General features: G+C 41.8%; 1 protein-coding gene across 5 annotated transcripts in view; it reads left to right on the top strand.

The window, feature by feature from the left end:
* The window catches only part of mwh (multiple wing hairs), a 171,339-nt gene that overhangs the window by 153,412 nt on the left and 1,164 nt on the right, over positions 1–16,763 (top strand). For all 5 annotated transcript variants that reach the window (XM_086971778.1, XM_086971779.1, XM_086971776.1 and 2 more), the window contains 6 exons: positions 13,401–13,451; positions 14,003–14,254; positions 14,449–14,940; positions 15,284–15,526; positions 15,824–16,349; positions 16,588–16,653. In XM_086971778.1, coding sequence (XP_086827904.1) covers positions 13,401–13,451; positions 14,003–14,254; positions 14,449–14,940; positions 15,284–15,526; positions 15,824–16,192 — 1,407 coding nt within the window. In that variant the 3' untranslated portion in view covers positions 16,193–16,349; positions 16,588–16,653. The remainder of the gene's footprint in view (positions 1–13,400; positions 13,452–14,002; positions 14,255–14,448; positions 14,941–15,283; positions 15,527–15,823; positions 16,350–16,587; positions 16,654–16,763) is intronic.

Genomic DNA, 16,763 nt, shown 5'->3' with positions numbered 1-16,763 from the left:
CGGGTTGCCAGCGACAAGCCGTTGTCAACTGTTGCCATCGAAGATGATTGCCGCTTGGTATGGCGGCGCGCTTTGGTATCGGTCGGGATCGTTCGTGTAAGACGATTTCAAAAAAAAAAATAATCTTGGATCGGGCACTATGAAAAGCGAAAGTATCTATTACTGGACACGGGTGTAGCAAAGTATAAAGTGTAACAGAGAAAATAACGTATGTAGTAAACTGTACTACTTTCAGTCTGGACACAATCGCGCGAACGTCCACGGTGCACTACACGTTAAAACTTACCCGTGCGTCGCATCTGGTCAAATTAGCGGCTGCTGGCGCTACTGTTTCAGATAACAGTGTGCCTGTCACAGTATATCTATACGTAAATTTATACAGTGTCCTATCCGTATTGTGCAAAATGCCGACTAAATGGCTGGTGTTAATTCGCAACCTAAACTAGGCTAGAATGATTAACGCGTCGCCGTGCTACCAATAGCGTAAGCATCAGATTCCGCGTAGGCCATCGAAGTTATGCCTATAGGCTGGTCCTACTGATATTAGTACTTCCGCAGGGAAAGGATAGTGCGGATGATGAATTGTTAGGTACAAAATGTCCAGCTGGTGAACTTTCCATTGGGCATGCCTTTAACTTTTGTAAACTTTCGGTTTATCTATAACTTATATACAGACATAGGTTTCACTAATACAACCTCAAGGCACCATATAGTATTGCTTAATCACTAATAACGAACAAGAGCTATAATTCAATGGCACGATATAAATTTTTCAGATCATAAGTCGGCAAAAATTAGAAAGATCGACACTTGAGGGCTAAATTTGATATTTTTTTTTTCAGCAGAATGTTTGTAGCATAGGACGTGGTATGTGTGACCTGCACGTTCGGCTCGTCCGCTTATCCTTCATCCAATTTCGGCCACTTCATAAAGTCGCAGTTACACACTGCTATGAGTGTCGCTGCGCTAGTGTTTGAACGTAAAAATGTTAAGCCATTGCTAGGGGGCGGACCCCACCCACCTGTCTAACGAAGTGTGGACAAATGCTCCAATGAAAAAGCAGTACCGCAATGCTTATTAAGTCTGTATTTCAAGGGCTTCTTTTTGCCTAGCGGAGTCATTGCCCCGACTAGCATCCGCTGCTGGCACCGTATGAGCTAATCGCACGTAACATCCGTTAACATTAATAGTACGTAAGTGTTTAATACAGTGTGTGTCTGCGTAGATCCGGGGCAACTCATCGTCAAATCGAACTAATAATAGTCCTCACTATTTCGCATGTTCGTGTAACAACAAAGCCGGCCATCTCTAATGATGGCAATAGAGAAAAAATGTCTTTCGTCCGCCCGTCCGTCCGTCCATATCTTAAAGGTCGTTTTTTTGTCGCTCCTGAATTGTATTTGCTTGCTTGCTGTGACGTTTGCACAGTGAAGACAGACTGTGAATGAAGGGATGGGACCATTTTACTAGGCGACAGCAACAGCTCCATTTGCAGGACCGGCTTCTGTTGACGCCGAAGAACCCAGTGATTAAACACCCATACGCGTCGACCGCTGCTGCGCCTTCTGACGCGAAAAGAAAGGAAACGTGGGTATCGTCATTATGATGATACGATAAGCAGCTGCTGAGTGCAGGCCACACGGTTCTGTAGTGAAGGGTGTATTGGATGCATTTGTGTATGTTTCGTGCACACGCTGTACCTTCTACCTATAAGCGAAAAAAGAATATGGCCGGCTGAGTAGCTGACCGGCTTGTTGACTGCCAAACCGCGTCAAACAAACGAGACGCCCAAATGTTGCCGCTGATTTTGTTATGAACTAAGCCATCAGCCGACCGGCCATTTATGAGTTAGACCCTAGTATTATTACATCATCAAAAAAAGCATTGCAAAAATAATGCTTCTTTCATAAAGTAATAATAATACAACGGCGTTAATGGTATTATACCACAATATAGTAACTATTCACAGAAGTAATAGAACTGGTGGTAATGGCCAGTAGCATTTACTGCAGATTTCAGCTGTTAGTTCGATTGGTAAATGTGCAACCATAGGGTAAGTGACTCTGCAGGGCTACCGTTGCAGAAGGGGCAATATTGAAGTAGAACATATTTTACATGTGTTCGTCCACATGATGACGACCAAGCATATACAAAATATATCATCATTAGTTAGGTGTCATTAGTTAAAATCAGGTAAAAAAAAAATTTTTTTAATTTAAATAAGACTAGGTTAGTCTATCATTTAACGAAGTAATTTACTTATTTTGTTTGGTAGCCATCTATCGCCGGAGTTCTATTATATTCAAAGGTGTATGCGTATTTGTAAAATTCCAGACGAGCCGGGATTGTATCAATCATCAATAAATTACTCAGAAATTAGATTTTTCTTAGTTTAGATTTGTATAACTTGGTAGGGCGTATGGTTACAGGGTCATGTATATGTTAACACGCGCTGTGGCCAAACTGAATAAGGTTAATTGATCGCAAGAAAATTGTGATCTAAAGAATCGAAATCTTCATGTTGGTGAGGACATTATCATGTCCTCACCAACATGAAGGTTCGTTCTCATGATTTTTTTACATTGATAAAGTTGGTGGAAGTTGGATAAAAGTGCCGCGTCGACAATAGCGGCCAGCCGTCTGGCTGGCTTCGTAGGGAGCAGTTCCCCATCATCGTGCTATGAGAATATTGCGAAATGGAAGAACATGGCAGATTTAAGATTCTTATTTTGTTCGAACTGTTACATAAGGTCCACACAGGTATTATGCAGCTAAATTTGTCATTAGAGTATCTCATCCGACAGACGACTATACTATTCTGAACGGTCTGCCATGGATCTTACTTTATTGCTAACAATAAGTGACATCTAACGATGAGATTATCGTCAACGAAGGCGAGAAATTTCACATTAGTAGAACTATACGTACGCTATCGCAGAGCAGCCGAAGCGTTGGATTGTGGGCTGTTAGACAATCAGTCATAATAAAAAGCCCAATCGACTTGTTTGAGCAATAATCACTGCTATTGCTTATAAACAGCAGTTGTTATACCTCAAAAGATACCCTCTGAGATTAATTGTGGGTTTATATATAGTTGAACCACCATTTATAAATACAGACGACGACGACGACGACGACGACTGGGTCAATAAATGTAAAAATAAGCCCAAAAGGAAGTAACTCTGAGCGCTCGCGCGATTGTAACTACACGACATAACCCAAGGGCAGCAGTACATATTAGGTTAAATCGTTTAAACATGTAGAGATAATAGATAGTCAGTATCTTGTCATGATCACAATTAATGTGCCGAAAAAAGCAATTAAAATAGGTCAGCATATTAGAACGTTATCAAAGTAACCCTTGACACTTATTGGGGCTATTTGGCCTTGTCACGATGATAGTAAATAAATATACTAGGCAAAAAATGTGTCTAAATAAAAAAACGGCTATATATTTAATCAAAACGACCGATTCTGTTTGCATCAGGCTGCGTATTTTATTTACGATATTTTTCTATCCCCGCTTGCTATATTTAACAACGGGATACATTTGTCTGATTTTTAATCGGACCGCTTATTAAAAGTACGTTGCATCCTGTCGAAGTTATAAATTTCTTTTCAGGATACAGCTTGCAGTGAGTTCGGCCCAACTTTTTAAGGTCATATTTTAAGAATCTGTTAAAATATTCTGGACAACAGTAACAATGTTTGCTATGCTGCCAGTGCCCATCGTCCTACTGTAGTTGGTTTGCTCACTATTGAGACTATTCTTCCTTACTTATCAGTTGCTTGCAAGTATAACTTCCATTGGCAGAACTTTCGCGATCGGAAGACGCAAAAGCGTCCACATACTATATGAATTAATATTCGAAGTCTATTAGACGTTCTGCTGTGAAAACGTTTGAAGTGAACGATTGAAGTTCAGTGCATCAATTATAATCAAAAAAAAAAAGTGGGCTTAGCTATAACGGTACACAGGCGTAAACACACATATACACACGTAAACATACGCGTATAGGTCGATTGGTACTGCTAATTAAACGATCAGTTTATGCATTAGTTGCACATTCATGACACATATATTATCACATCTGTTTGTCGTTGTCGCTAAAGCCCCTCTGACATGGCTGTGCTTCTATACTTTAGCAGGGAGCAGGCTCGTTAGTTTCTAATACGACGTTAACATCGTCTGGCTATGCTGTCGACGGCCTCTAAATGCACACCTACTGTTGTTGGGCTGGACCATCTAACCCCTGTACCTGTGGGTGTTTTGTTTTCTGGATAATATTCCTGGACCTATCATTGAACGACTGTTGCGATTGTCTACTGTAACAAAGAATTATACTACAGTTGAAATTTACTATTCATTAGTACTTGTAGTTACATTGCGGTATGTTGTTGCTCGTGCATAGCTGGAACAAATGCACATGCACGATATCCTGATCATGAACATGCGTCAGCGTAGCTCCCTTCCCTATTATTGCACAGCGTAGTGCTAAGACCTACTCATTCACTAGAAGACGTTTGTACGTGACCACGTGACAATTTCTCTACTGCGTTTCCCAGCAGTCAATCAGTGGCCATCCGACAAGTTCGAAAAACGCCCAAGTTTACTTTTATTTTCAGCTTTTTCACACATACGTATATATGTTAATCATACTGCGTGTTTGGATCAATGCACGTGAACGACTATGGCTGGGTATTCGCGTGTGTTCTGGTGCGCGGACGCCTAACTATCACCCGCTTACCTCTATGATGTAACGTGCTGCCTAGGAGCTGTTCTCTAACAGCCTATCGACATTAAGCGGCTCATTACTTCGACAACAAAATGTCTCTGGAAGGGAAGGAGGTAGGCGGAGGGGGAGGCATGCCTTGGTGAATGCCGCACGTAACTAGCACAATGTTGATTTCTAGAGCTACGGTCCGTTATTGCTGATCCTTTGAACGATGTTTAGCATGGCATTTTTCGGTCTTGCCTTTTACCCAATGGGAGCGTATGAGAAAGCCACACAATCTCCCCATTGAGCCTGCCTGTTTTTCTCCAGGGATGAACGATATTTACATAGAGTGGTGTAGAACAAACAAACGACAATCTGCATAATGACCAGAACTGAACAGAAGAATTGTATGATCGAATCGAATCAGTGCCACAAGGCGACTGTCGTGCCGTGCCGGTAGTACCTTGCAGACGTAATTATCATGCAACCCAACACGCTATGCGACGACGGACATCCCTTCACTTTACCGCACAGAGCTAATGTGATGCTGCACAAAGCTGATGTGAGGTGGTCGAAGTATCCCTTAGAAATACGATCTTGTCGAATGTGCCTCTAAAGCTGAAAGTAGTAGGAAGATGCTCATTATCGCTACTACCCTAACCACCCATACCGACAATACTTGCCTAGTCCAATATATACATGTAGAATAAATCGACGTGTGAGAAACTTGTCTGGCTGTCATGAAAATTTCCAACACCAGTCGAAACCAGACCGAGCCAAACAACAACAACAATAATAATAATAAGGGAACGACTCTAGCCGAGAGCGCCCCGTCGCGAGCGACAGTACGAAAGGAAAAATCAGCATCATGGGTATATGTTAATATGTGTTCATCATTAAGGGTCACCTTGACAAAAAAGAAGCTTTGTAATAAATTAGCGAAGGTGCCCGTGCGAAGCGTGTTGGACAGCCTGACTACACAGTTACATCGACGATGCGTCGGCCCTCTTGTAACAATAGCTATTATATAGTACGCACGCCATTGTACAGGAACTTGAGGCAATTATGTAATGTGCATTAGAAGCTATAATGCGACAATGAAATAAGTAGGAACATATACAGTAAAGCCGGATCGTGTTCCCAGACATTATAGCTGAAACAGCGAAATGTGCCTGAACAACAGACATAGATCTGTTGACCTTTCAGGTTCCGTTCGTCTTCAAAGCCGTTTGGCTACCGTTCAAGTAGTAAAAGTATGTCTTATCCCGTATACACATAAAAGCCAACAAATTGGTTATCTAGAATGAAAAATGAAAGTTAAATAGAAGTTGCTTTGAGGTTACCCTTGACAGAAACCGTAAGCGACGAACGAGCGCCGTAAACCGTTACAGCCGCCGCCATCTTCTCTTGTCACATGTGAGTGTCCTGGTTTTTATCTGTTCATTCACCATTGAGCTCGCAAGCTATCCTTCACATAGTGTTGTATCGGAGTTCTTATTTGAGTACGTCGGTAATTCCTGCAGAAAGCTTTGGGACACAGACTGGTTCCCAATTCCCATCGCAATCTAACTTCTGGCTGATTGTCGAATAGCTGGATGCTACATGTCCACTTGTTACCGACGAAAGGACATCAGTAGACATACCTGTGGATCTCGTTTTGTGATCAGCCACCTGATCTTGGCCTTGGTGCTGATACGAGCCGAACAGCAAAACGCTGAAGCTATATCGAATCTATCTCGTTTTTACCCTTGCGCAAAAACTTGCGAACTCTATAGAACGTTCTGAAGACATCTGCATCTCTTCAACGTTACGCTGGGCGAATGGTCGATATTAAACGAGTATTCGATAGCCTCCTGCCTGGTTTCACCGATGTTTCTGCTGTTGTACTACTGCGCATATTGTTATTGTCCATTTACTTTCCAGATTCGTTTGGCCAATCACCCTAATGAATTTGCCTGTTTATCGTGGACCCACAGTATGATGCCACCTTGGTATAAGGTTTTTTTGGACCGATGTGTGTGTGTGCTTATCACATATTTGATATTTCAAGTGAACACATACAAACATTCTCATAGGGTTTTTTGAGTTGATGCTTCAACTTCCGTCGTTTCTTTTTGCCATCTGTGGGCATTTGTTGTTCGACGAACACCTGTGTGACACTACGCGGCCGGACCCACTTCGTTCAGAAGCTATGGCTTTTTCTGCTACTTTGCGGAAGGAGCTGAACTCTTTGAAAGGGGAACATGCAATCCACTCACAAATCTTTTTTCTCACTTCTAAAATATTCGCAAAGTGTATATATTGCGCACGCTGTACTCCCATTTTGAAATCACTGGACAGGTGTCTAGATTAGACATTAAAAAAAAAACACAGGAAACGTTTGTCAATGGCTGGTGCCCAAGCGACACTGACCTACATACGATCACGTCAGCTTAATGTCAGCCTTCAAAAGCATTTTTTTTTTTTTTTGTTAAATACAGACATTTCTATCAAGGACGGCGTTTCTCCATAATAATATCACTCCTTCTTCTACTCACGCATAGTATTAGTTGGTGATTCGATATCTAATGGTCAGCGAAACCTATGACGATGCTAGTGCTAATGCTGCCGGTGAGGATCAAGCCCTTATGCTAAAACTTCTTTTCGAAGGCCCCTCTTCTTAGTATATATAGGATTCTCTAGGCTCCCTTCTCCATAAAGGGAACGCGAAAGCCCACTAACACCCGGCCGTATCTAAATCTCCATCCAGCTATCGTCGCCATATGTGAGAGCTTTTGGATATACGCTGCGTTGAACAGTAGTTTTTCATCGTTGGCGTAATAATGATTGCACACGTGACAGTAACAATGGCGAAACATAAGCGAAGCTCGAGACGAAGGGATTTGGATTTTGAAATGACTCTTTCCTTTTTCAGTAGCAACGTAACTTAGGCCGATACTGATATTTGGTGTTTGCTGTGTAATGCTCAGTGTTCAACGCAGTGGCGATCGTAGCCATCCATACATTATTTTTTGTCCCCACCCGCCCTTTGTATTTCAGCAGAAATTGTCGTCAGCCGTGGGTATAGCCAGCGAAATATCTTGTGGTGATTGCTTTTTACTTGATAAGGGTTTTCCCTCTACCCCTTGCTACAGATAACAAGTCGATGGGCACGTGCCAACCTCGCGAATATGTATATCGTTCAGACTTACACGGTCGACTTGGGTCCGTGTCCAATATTTGGCCGCTAATCAAATCTCTAAGAATAACCCTGTTTATATGCGTGCCAAAGTCGAGGAGTACCACACTGGAGCTCATCCTCAGATCCTAACGTACCACACAACTAGTTACTACTGCATCGATGCTAACAAAAGTGTGTGTCGGGGTTTCTAGCCGACGCTAGGAACAGTATCTGGCTATCGTTTCATAGTGCAAAACGATTCTTGTGCAGATTCTAGCTAAAAACGTCCTGTATTTATATGATAGACTAAACTTACCGGTAGCGGTCAACTCGATAGTTCAATTTCAGCCCAAGAGCAGTATATATACAGAAAGTGTACCTAGCTTTAGCGTTAGATTAAGAACATCAACGGTTCTACAATTGTCATTCCTGATATTTCTATGCAACGGCACGGCAGTTCCTTAGCTTAGTTCATCACGGAGCTCACATGGTAAAATGCTACTGGCTTTGTAAGAGCTCTAGTCGGGACCCTCTATAGAAGATACAGCCCCCGTTCGCTTTAAGATTAATACCGTTCTTTCTTGTATTGAGGGTGTTAGACTTCGATCGCATTCAGTCAGACAAGGCGAAAGGTTTCGTGACTCTTTGTGTATCGCATAGAATTCGATAGGACGCAGTCTATCCGGGTATACTAAACGCTTGTTGAAACACTTTGTCACCGGATTCAATCGACCCTCTATAGGTTACCCACATGCTATCTCCAAATCACCCATTGTTACTTTTACGTTTGTATCAATTTTATCAAACAATTAGTTATTTTGATTGGAAAAGAAATGATGAGGTAAGCCCAGTTTTACCAATGTCGCTCGTGATGACAGAGTAGCTATGGAGCAAACAATGCTTGCTGCATGTATCAACGGAGAACATCAATGACAAACGACCCACCCACTCGATTGAAGCTGGTTCTACTACCCGTTCAGTAATCGCTTCTGCCAGGCGTTTAGGTAACAACGACAAGATAATATATTAACGTAAACACAAAGCGTTGAATCATCACTAGTAACCTCTTTATCTCTATGCCGTAGAGCTTGCTGTGTTAAGTGTATACGCTCGCCAGGGGACTAAATCATTGTTTATTGCTATCGACGTACAAAATGAAAATAATTGGCATAATTGCTCTGAAGGATAAGGACTATAGATGCCGTTAACAACAAAGAACCGACTCGACATCGCGATAACTGATAAGAAAAATCGTCTTTTCGTATCACTTTTCTATGACTTGTTTTATCTCTCTCTCACTCTCTCTTTCTCTCTCTCTTAGCATCTAGTCTATATATATATATATATATATATATATATATATATACACATATATAGGTAAGATAGTGAGACCAGCTGCAAAAAACAAGAAACATATGTTGCTTTCCTGTTAATAATTTGTTGTAGACCCGTACAAGTTTCATGCAAGTTCTTCTTTCCATTTACGAGTCGCCTTTATCAGTCTGGAAATATGACATAATGCCATTGTGTATACTTGTTAGTAATTAGGATAGTTACTGGTATAGCTTGGGGGCTTTTCGTACCATGTAATGGTACAAATGAAAAGAGGAAACACCCTGGATTTTTCGGATAGGCAAAAAAAATCCGTGTAGATCTTGCAGATTTGAGCAGAATGGATCCCTATTATAATCTCGCATACGATTTGTCCAATATATTGATTCGCATTTTTAACCGTAAGCGACATATGTTTGGTCGGTGATGCTTTGAACGGTCGGTTACTATTGAACGCCTACAGCCCGCGTCAGAGGTCCATTTGCCCAGCGTCCGTCATTTGCTAGTCTAGACAGTAACCACGTCGATCATGTTAGATTATAGAAAAGGACGACTGGTACTGCCTAGGTGAGGTCATTTCGGTCCGCCTCTAAGAAAAATCAAAAATACATTGCATTTCGTCAGTGATGCAGAGCTGAATTTACCGCGTATCGAAAGGAATAGCTGGTAGCAGTAATAAATGATGGCAACGGATGTGTGGTTGCCTCTAACGAAGAATAAAAAAATATTCATCCGTGATACTTTCTAGAGTAAATTGTAACGTGCAGGGTTTACATCGCACGCAGTAAAAGTTCAACTTACCCCTGCAAGCGTTGTGCGCACGCACACACAAGCGCATAACAGTCGCCATTTGTCAACTGACATACAGACTATGGAGATCTGCATAAGGTCATGCATGTCAGTACGCCAGTCGTTTTGGTACGACAATGAATAGAAAAACAATTAATACCACCCAGCAAGAGAGGTTTTGTTTAACGGCAAGCACTGTCAAATGGTATGGAAGGCGAAATTGCAGTTAGACACGCACTACACGTATAAACCGAGAATAGTGAATTTCATTGTTAGATACGTTGCCAACCAATATCGATTTTGGGCAATAAGAGAGTACGAACCTACGTTAACCATCCAGTAACAACTTGGGTCTGTCGCCCAGTTGCTTGTTTTGTGACTGCAATGTGGTTGACAATATTGAGCAGAGTAGATCGGGATCAATGGATGTTTCCCCCCTTCGTAGATGACTTTCGTAGATGTTTCCCAGCAGAATGCACGTTCGTGAGGGGTGAGCGTGTATTCTTGTCTTGGGCGCTCTGGGAGTGTTTTGGCAACCTAGGATATTTCAGCTGATGCAGGCAATAATGTGCAGACAACGTGCGCTAACAGTACGAGCCAGTGTTTTGCAAGCATGCTGCGTTTACGAAACTCAGATGTGTTGGCAGCCTCTTTTCAGTACACAGTTTTTTTGGATTAGACGTTTCGGATTTATAACGCGTCTACCGGCACAGCTTTTACGGCAGTTTAACGTTCTTGCATGGACTTTGCCCTGTTAAATTTTCAGTTCGGTGCAATATCGTGCCTATATTAAACGTGTCGTAGGCGGGCCAATAATGAAGACATGGTCATTTATGAGTGCGGATTTTTGTGTGTCGGGCGTGAGAAAGGGAAGCCATAGGGGGTGAAACAAGGATTGAAGTTGTCGGCCTCTAGCCCCTGCGCGTTCCAATGTTCAGATGAACAACGGGCAGATTGTCATGACGATCATCTTCGTCGTCTATGGCGGCAGCCAGTCTACTGGCAGCGATTTGCTTTACAAGGTCTGTTGGCGCTACTTTTTTTGATCAATGTGCCTGTCGGTCAGCTGGATAGGACGGACCACCCCTTTCCAACAGGAGCGGCTCCACCCAAAGAACAGCAATAGAAAGAAAGGAGATTATTGCAACAAAACAACTCGCCGGCATATTCCCCTCGGCGTTCGACATACGAACAAATGTTTCAGTGGCGCGGACGTGGCGCTAACGAGCCACAGATTTGACCAAAGTAAAACGAAGGGCGAGGGGAAACGAGGACGCTTGTTGCCAGAGCTCGTTGATCGTCACCTATTGCGAAGGCGATGGCTCGAGACTTTTGCCAGTCCCGAAGTTCGGCGCAATGACGCTCACAGTCGACTGTTCGCTAGACAGAATTCGACAATGCCCCAACTCGAACCAGTTGAGCTGTCTGCGTCTGTGATTGTATTCGTGTTAAGTACTACTCACGATAATGCCAGCTTCTGCTATCAACATCATATCTCTGCTAATTCCGGTTTAATTCATCCTTTCGCGGCATCGGCAACAAAAGAACTCGAATTAAATCGAACGTGAACGACACAGGCGGAACATAGTATTTTATGGTTAGAGAGATAAACTCGTTGTGTGAAAGGGCGCTAATGGTCGTTCATGTTTGATCTGGGATGAGGGTAGATCTGTTCATTTATTTGTGGGTCTATGAAGAGTTCTATAGACTATATATAAAGACTATTCAATTATTTTATGTAAGATGGTTTTTTATGTGAGCGACTCTGCTGAGATAAATCGTATTAATACTGAATACGCGTAAAGCCCATACGAATCAGCTACGAGATAATGTCGTTTACAGGTCGATGCTTCGTTATTTACCTTTATCAATCTTTGCCAATCAGGTACGCGTAACACGTGTACATATTCACCCAAAGGGACTAACCAATAAACAATAGTAACAGCTATACCGACGTAACTCTTGGGTCGCTGCATGGAACTGTACATTATGACCACAATATCTACGGTACATTCGCCGCTCGGACAACATCTCATTCATCAATAGACATGACCATTTGAATAGTAAGATCCCAATTCTGCAACGGGGTACATCGCCTATGACGATTTCTCGCTTTGGACCAACAATTGTTATTATTTCTGTGTTCGCAGCTGATTTTATAGCCTATGAAAGTGTGTACATTTTATAGTCAAGTGTAGTAGAAGCAAAGGCGACGACAGAAACGAATCACATTTACCGATACGTACTTGTCTCACTCTGATCGTCGAAATAAACGAAAGACTTAATAAAAATATTATGTAATCAACTAATGTAATTTATTAGGAAGTGGAGTCACCCGACGGTGGTCAACGCCATTACTGGTATCCTTTGATATTGACGTTGTTGGGGCGTAAGCCGATTTGCTCGGCATGTTGACGTGCTGACATACGGTGTTGTTGGTAACGTATATCTGCATGCGCGTATGTGCTTGCGTCTGACTCGGTGATGCGGTTAGCGTCTAGGGGATTACTGCCACAAGCAGAACACCGCTGAGGGCGGTGGAGTTCGGCTTTTTTGAATCGAAACGATACTTGGCTCGATATTTAGCGGCATCGGCCACTGCTTCAATCCCGTAATGCTTCCAGCGGTGCCCTATATATATATATATGTCTTATTGCTGCTGCTGCTGCTGTCAGTTCTACCGATATATCACCCAGGCGAAAGAAAAACTGGGTACAGCTTGAGCTTCCCTTTGGGCAGTAAATAACAAAATACGTCGACGACGCCAGCAAACGCAATATCGGATACGTAGACGTCTTTATCTAATAGAAAATGGAGGGAATTTTGATCTTGTGCAAGAGCGATTTCGAAGTGCGGGTGGGAATTTAAACTTCAGAAGACTATTTGTCACAAGTACATATATTGAGTAATCGAATAAAGACGAACGAGCGGGACGATACCATAAGGAAAAGAGTGACGAAGAAATACTCGATCGACAGTTAGGATTGATCGATATCAGCATTTATGGTAACTTGAGTGAGATCCAGATGTGCATTACGGACCATGAAACCGGTAGAACATAACCACCGTACCTATGCTAACGTATTTCTGTTCATTCAAACTTAACTGGACCAATACTTCTGCTAGGAAATACCTTTTTCAAATAGATCAACAGCTTTTTTAAAGTATTTTAATAGGGAAAATAGAAGTTTCGTCGTAGTGATGGAGTCATTTGTTGCTAATACAGACAAACAGATGCTCATTGTACATTTTTGAACGTATGGGATAGCCGAGATATCGTATATTGTCTATAGATTAATGCTAAAGCGAGTTTTGATTGTTTGCTCCTTATCGATTTGTAGATTTCGTCTAGTTATTGTGATTTTTCCTTGTTTTTTTTTTTTGCATGTGAATGCCCACAGTCTGAAGAGTTGGATTGCATCGAATGCATCTTCTACACTCTGCGCTGTAAGGTCAGTAAACCCATGAGTCAACGAACGAGGATGCAAACAGGGAGCTAAATATTCGCTTATAGTTGTCATTGTCTTTTCTAACTGAATTTACATTATAGCTCTATGAAGCTCAAGATATGACGGCAAGAAGAGGCAACGAGCGAAGTGGGACAAAAAGATGTGCTTAATAGACTTCTTTGCATGTTTTCAATCACTATTAAAGTTTTATCTTTTTTAAATCTTTTTTAGTTTAAATCTTTTTTACAACCTTTCACTATGAAGAAGATAAGCTGAACTTGTTCTAAAAACCTATACCGACTTAAAACTAACTACGAATAGTCTATTGGAACAAAAAAAAAAAAAAAAAAAAACACTGTATCCTCTTGAGGATTTACATAGAGCATTCTCGCCGCATATGTTAATAGCGAAATCTATTGAACATTTTAGATTTGTTACCCAGAAGTACAGAGACATAGTATAACTTAAAAATAAAGTTTACTACTCTGAAGCACGAAATTGTCAAATAACTTTTGCCGTCTTGTTTGCTTGCGTATGTCTAATGGCCCATGTAGAAATCGTTAAGTAAACTGATCGCCCATGGAGGTGGTATGACATCAATAGCCTCTTCGGTGATGTCTTCATGCACCGTCACACGAAAATTTGCGCTACAGTTGATGTCACGAGTCATCGAAGAACACCCCCTGGGGTATCAAAAAGTAATGGATTCTATCTCAGCTGTGAGAGTGATCCACGGAGAAACAGTGCGATTTAAGTTCCTTGTGTCTATGCTATTGAACCGAAGTAAAATGGCAACTGGCTTTGAGGTGGGTTTATAATACATACATTAGTCCACCATAATATATTGAATATTAATTTCGATTTTATAATAAATGCTGATACGGATTATTTATATACGTTCATGCATGAATGAGACGTACAAACACCCCCATACCCCCAGTGTTATTTTGAAGAAGACTATTAATTTATATTGTTCCTTCGATCCTATGACTATTTCTAGTTGGCTGCTCTATATTTTTTCAACTGCGTCCATATCTACACGCCATCGGCATCAGATAAAGTGCGTATACAGAATGAGCTGGATGAGGTTGGTTTCGATATAACAGCCCTAGAAAAGAATCTAATTGAAAAAGGCTTCCCATCCCAAGATCCCGTCTGGGAGGAAGTGCGTCGCTGGAAAGACAACTTCCTTAACGTTGACCACGCTCTCGCTGAGCGCAAAAAAATTAAAAGCGAAAACTCTAAGTTACGCACAGAACTTGAGCTACTACGACGCGCCCTGAAGCGGCTCGAGGTGGATAAAATCTCGTTAATGGGAATCGAAAAGGAGTTGAAGGAACGCTGTAAGGGACTCGAGTTAGAAGTAAATGCATTGAAAAAGTCTGTTCCTGTTGCGTCAAAAAGTTCTTCTGCCAAATCATCAGATACAGAAGATTCGGACCACAGCGACAACACACAAGGAACAAACGATTCTGGAAGATCATCGTTCAAGGTAACGAGTTATAGAGAAGTGTCATGGTCATCATAATGATTGCATAGGCACAACTTATCGAAATTTAACACACCAGACTACTTTTGGTTATAATACCGCTCTTATTCGATACTTTTTAATCAGAAACAGAGAAGTTTCCGCATAATTTTAGATGCAGCGAAAGCCATGGTTGTAAAACAATGAAATGGGTATGTCACAGTATCTATTTGTCGATCAACTAAGATGTTTGTTAAGTTATTTAAACATATAGGCGTTATGCAGAACAATCTAAGTAAAGTATAGCCTGAGAGTTAAAATGTATCTGTGAGAATTTGAGGCTCATAGTATTCTGTCCTATTTTCAGGATTATTCCCACCGAAAATCGCGAGTTTCTTTAAGGGCAGGCGCTTCCACATCCTCTAACTCAACGGCCGCTTCTCCCACAGCGCCTTCTCCTGACACGCAGCAAGTCGGGCATACAACCCATCAGCGGCAACTTTCGGACAGCGGCGATGAGGCCATTGACATTTTACAGATTCCGACCATCCGTCCTCCTGAAGGATTCACAACGGATTGCCCTGTAGATCCCGAACACAATGTTTCGCAAGTACAATCTTTTGTAATCGCATTTACGCTCTCAGAATGTTTCGTAATACCTACTGCCAAATATTATTACACTGACCGCACAGTATATACGCAGACTTTACGATATTTTTTTTGTTTTGCTTAATATTTTATTTTTGCTTAATAGTTTATTCAAAGATAATGCTGGAATGTAATCTAAAATCATTTCTGATACTGCAGGGATATGGGATACCACATATGGCACATCATTTAAACGAGTACGAAAACAGTCTTCTATTAATTGCTTTGGTGTTGTTACACCGGCTGTTGTGTTTTTCAGGATTCTTCTAAAGCGGCAGTTATTGGTTACGTTGAGAAGGTATCCGAAGGCCCCCTGGTGGTAACCGTCGGGAGAGCCAGTACCTCTACCAACGACAGCTGCTTCAATAATAAGATTAGCATTGGCAGTAACAGCAATCTAAAGGGTGCAAGCAACGTATCGAAAGCTACAACGCCCGTGGAGGCAGTGTCATCTGGTGGTCCGGAACTTCTTGAATGGAACTATCCTATAATTCCTGAACCGCGGGTCCTCAGTTCATCTCGGCCTGTCTCAAGAGCCTCACGAGCTCACTCATCGGCAACGTTTTCAGTGGCCTCGAGCTCAGTCGCTTCCAATGCGCGTACCATGTCCATTATTAGCAACTGCTGACATCTTCATTGCATTTTTTGTTTATCCTGCCATAACCGAGAAGGGACCCCCCAATCAACGTCAACTTTCAAAGTAGCTCAACTTCGAGTCGCTCACTAGCGGGTTTCACGATGTTGAGATGGCATATTCTGTACAGCGAGCCCTGTGTATAGTTTGAGTACGTCTCATTTTTTTAGAATGCGCCAACATCTACAACTAAATACTATTAAGTCCGAAGTGCACGATTCTAGATACACATCGTTGTTTGTCTCGCCGGTCGCGACTTGAACGAAAATACCTTTTAATGGGTCGTCATTCCGTTTGGCATGTGACGTATTTATTATTATTGAATGTTATCGTACCACCCACTAATATGCTACTTATGCTCAACTTGAGCTGTTTACTCTTTCTCACAGGAAACAGAGAGATTAAAAGTGGATTCTTACCGAGCATGGACATTTGTATACGTACCCACATCTCCGGTAGGTCACCTCATATATATATTAACCCTCATAGTAAAACTTTTATTAGTACACAGACACCTGGTATTGAGCGAAGCCGCACGAAGGTTGTAATATAGGAAATAATGCTT

Source organism: Varroa jacobsoni, unplaced genomic scaffold (assembly GCF_002532875.2).
Source record: "Varroa jacobsoni isolate VJ856 unplaced genomic scaffold, vjacob_1.0 scaffold_1310, whole genome shotgun sequence".
Taxonomy (NCBI): Eukaryota; Metazoa; Arthropoda; class Arachnida; order Mesostigmata; family Varroidae; genus Varroa; species Varroa jacobsoni.
The sequence above is the reverse complement of the archived record's forward strand: the minus strand, read 5'-3'. Positions and strand labels throughout refer to the sequence as shown.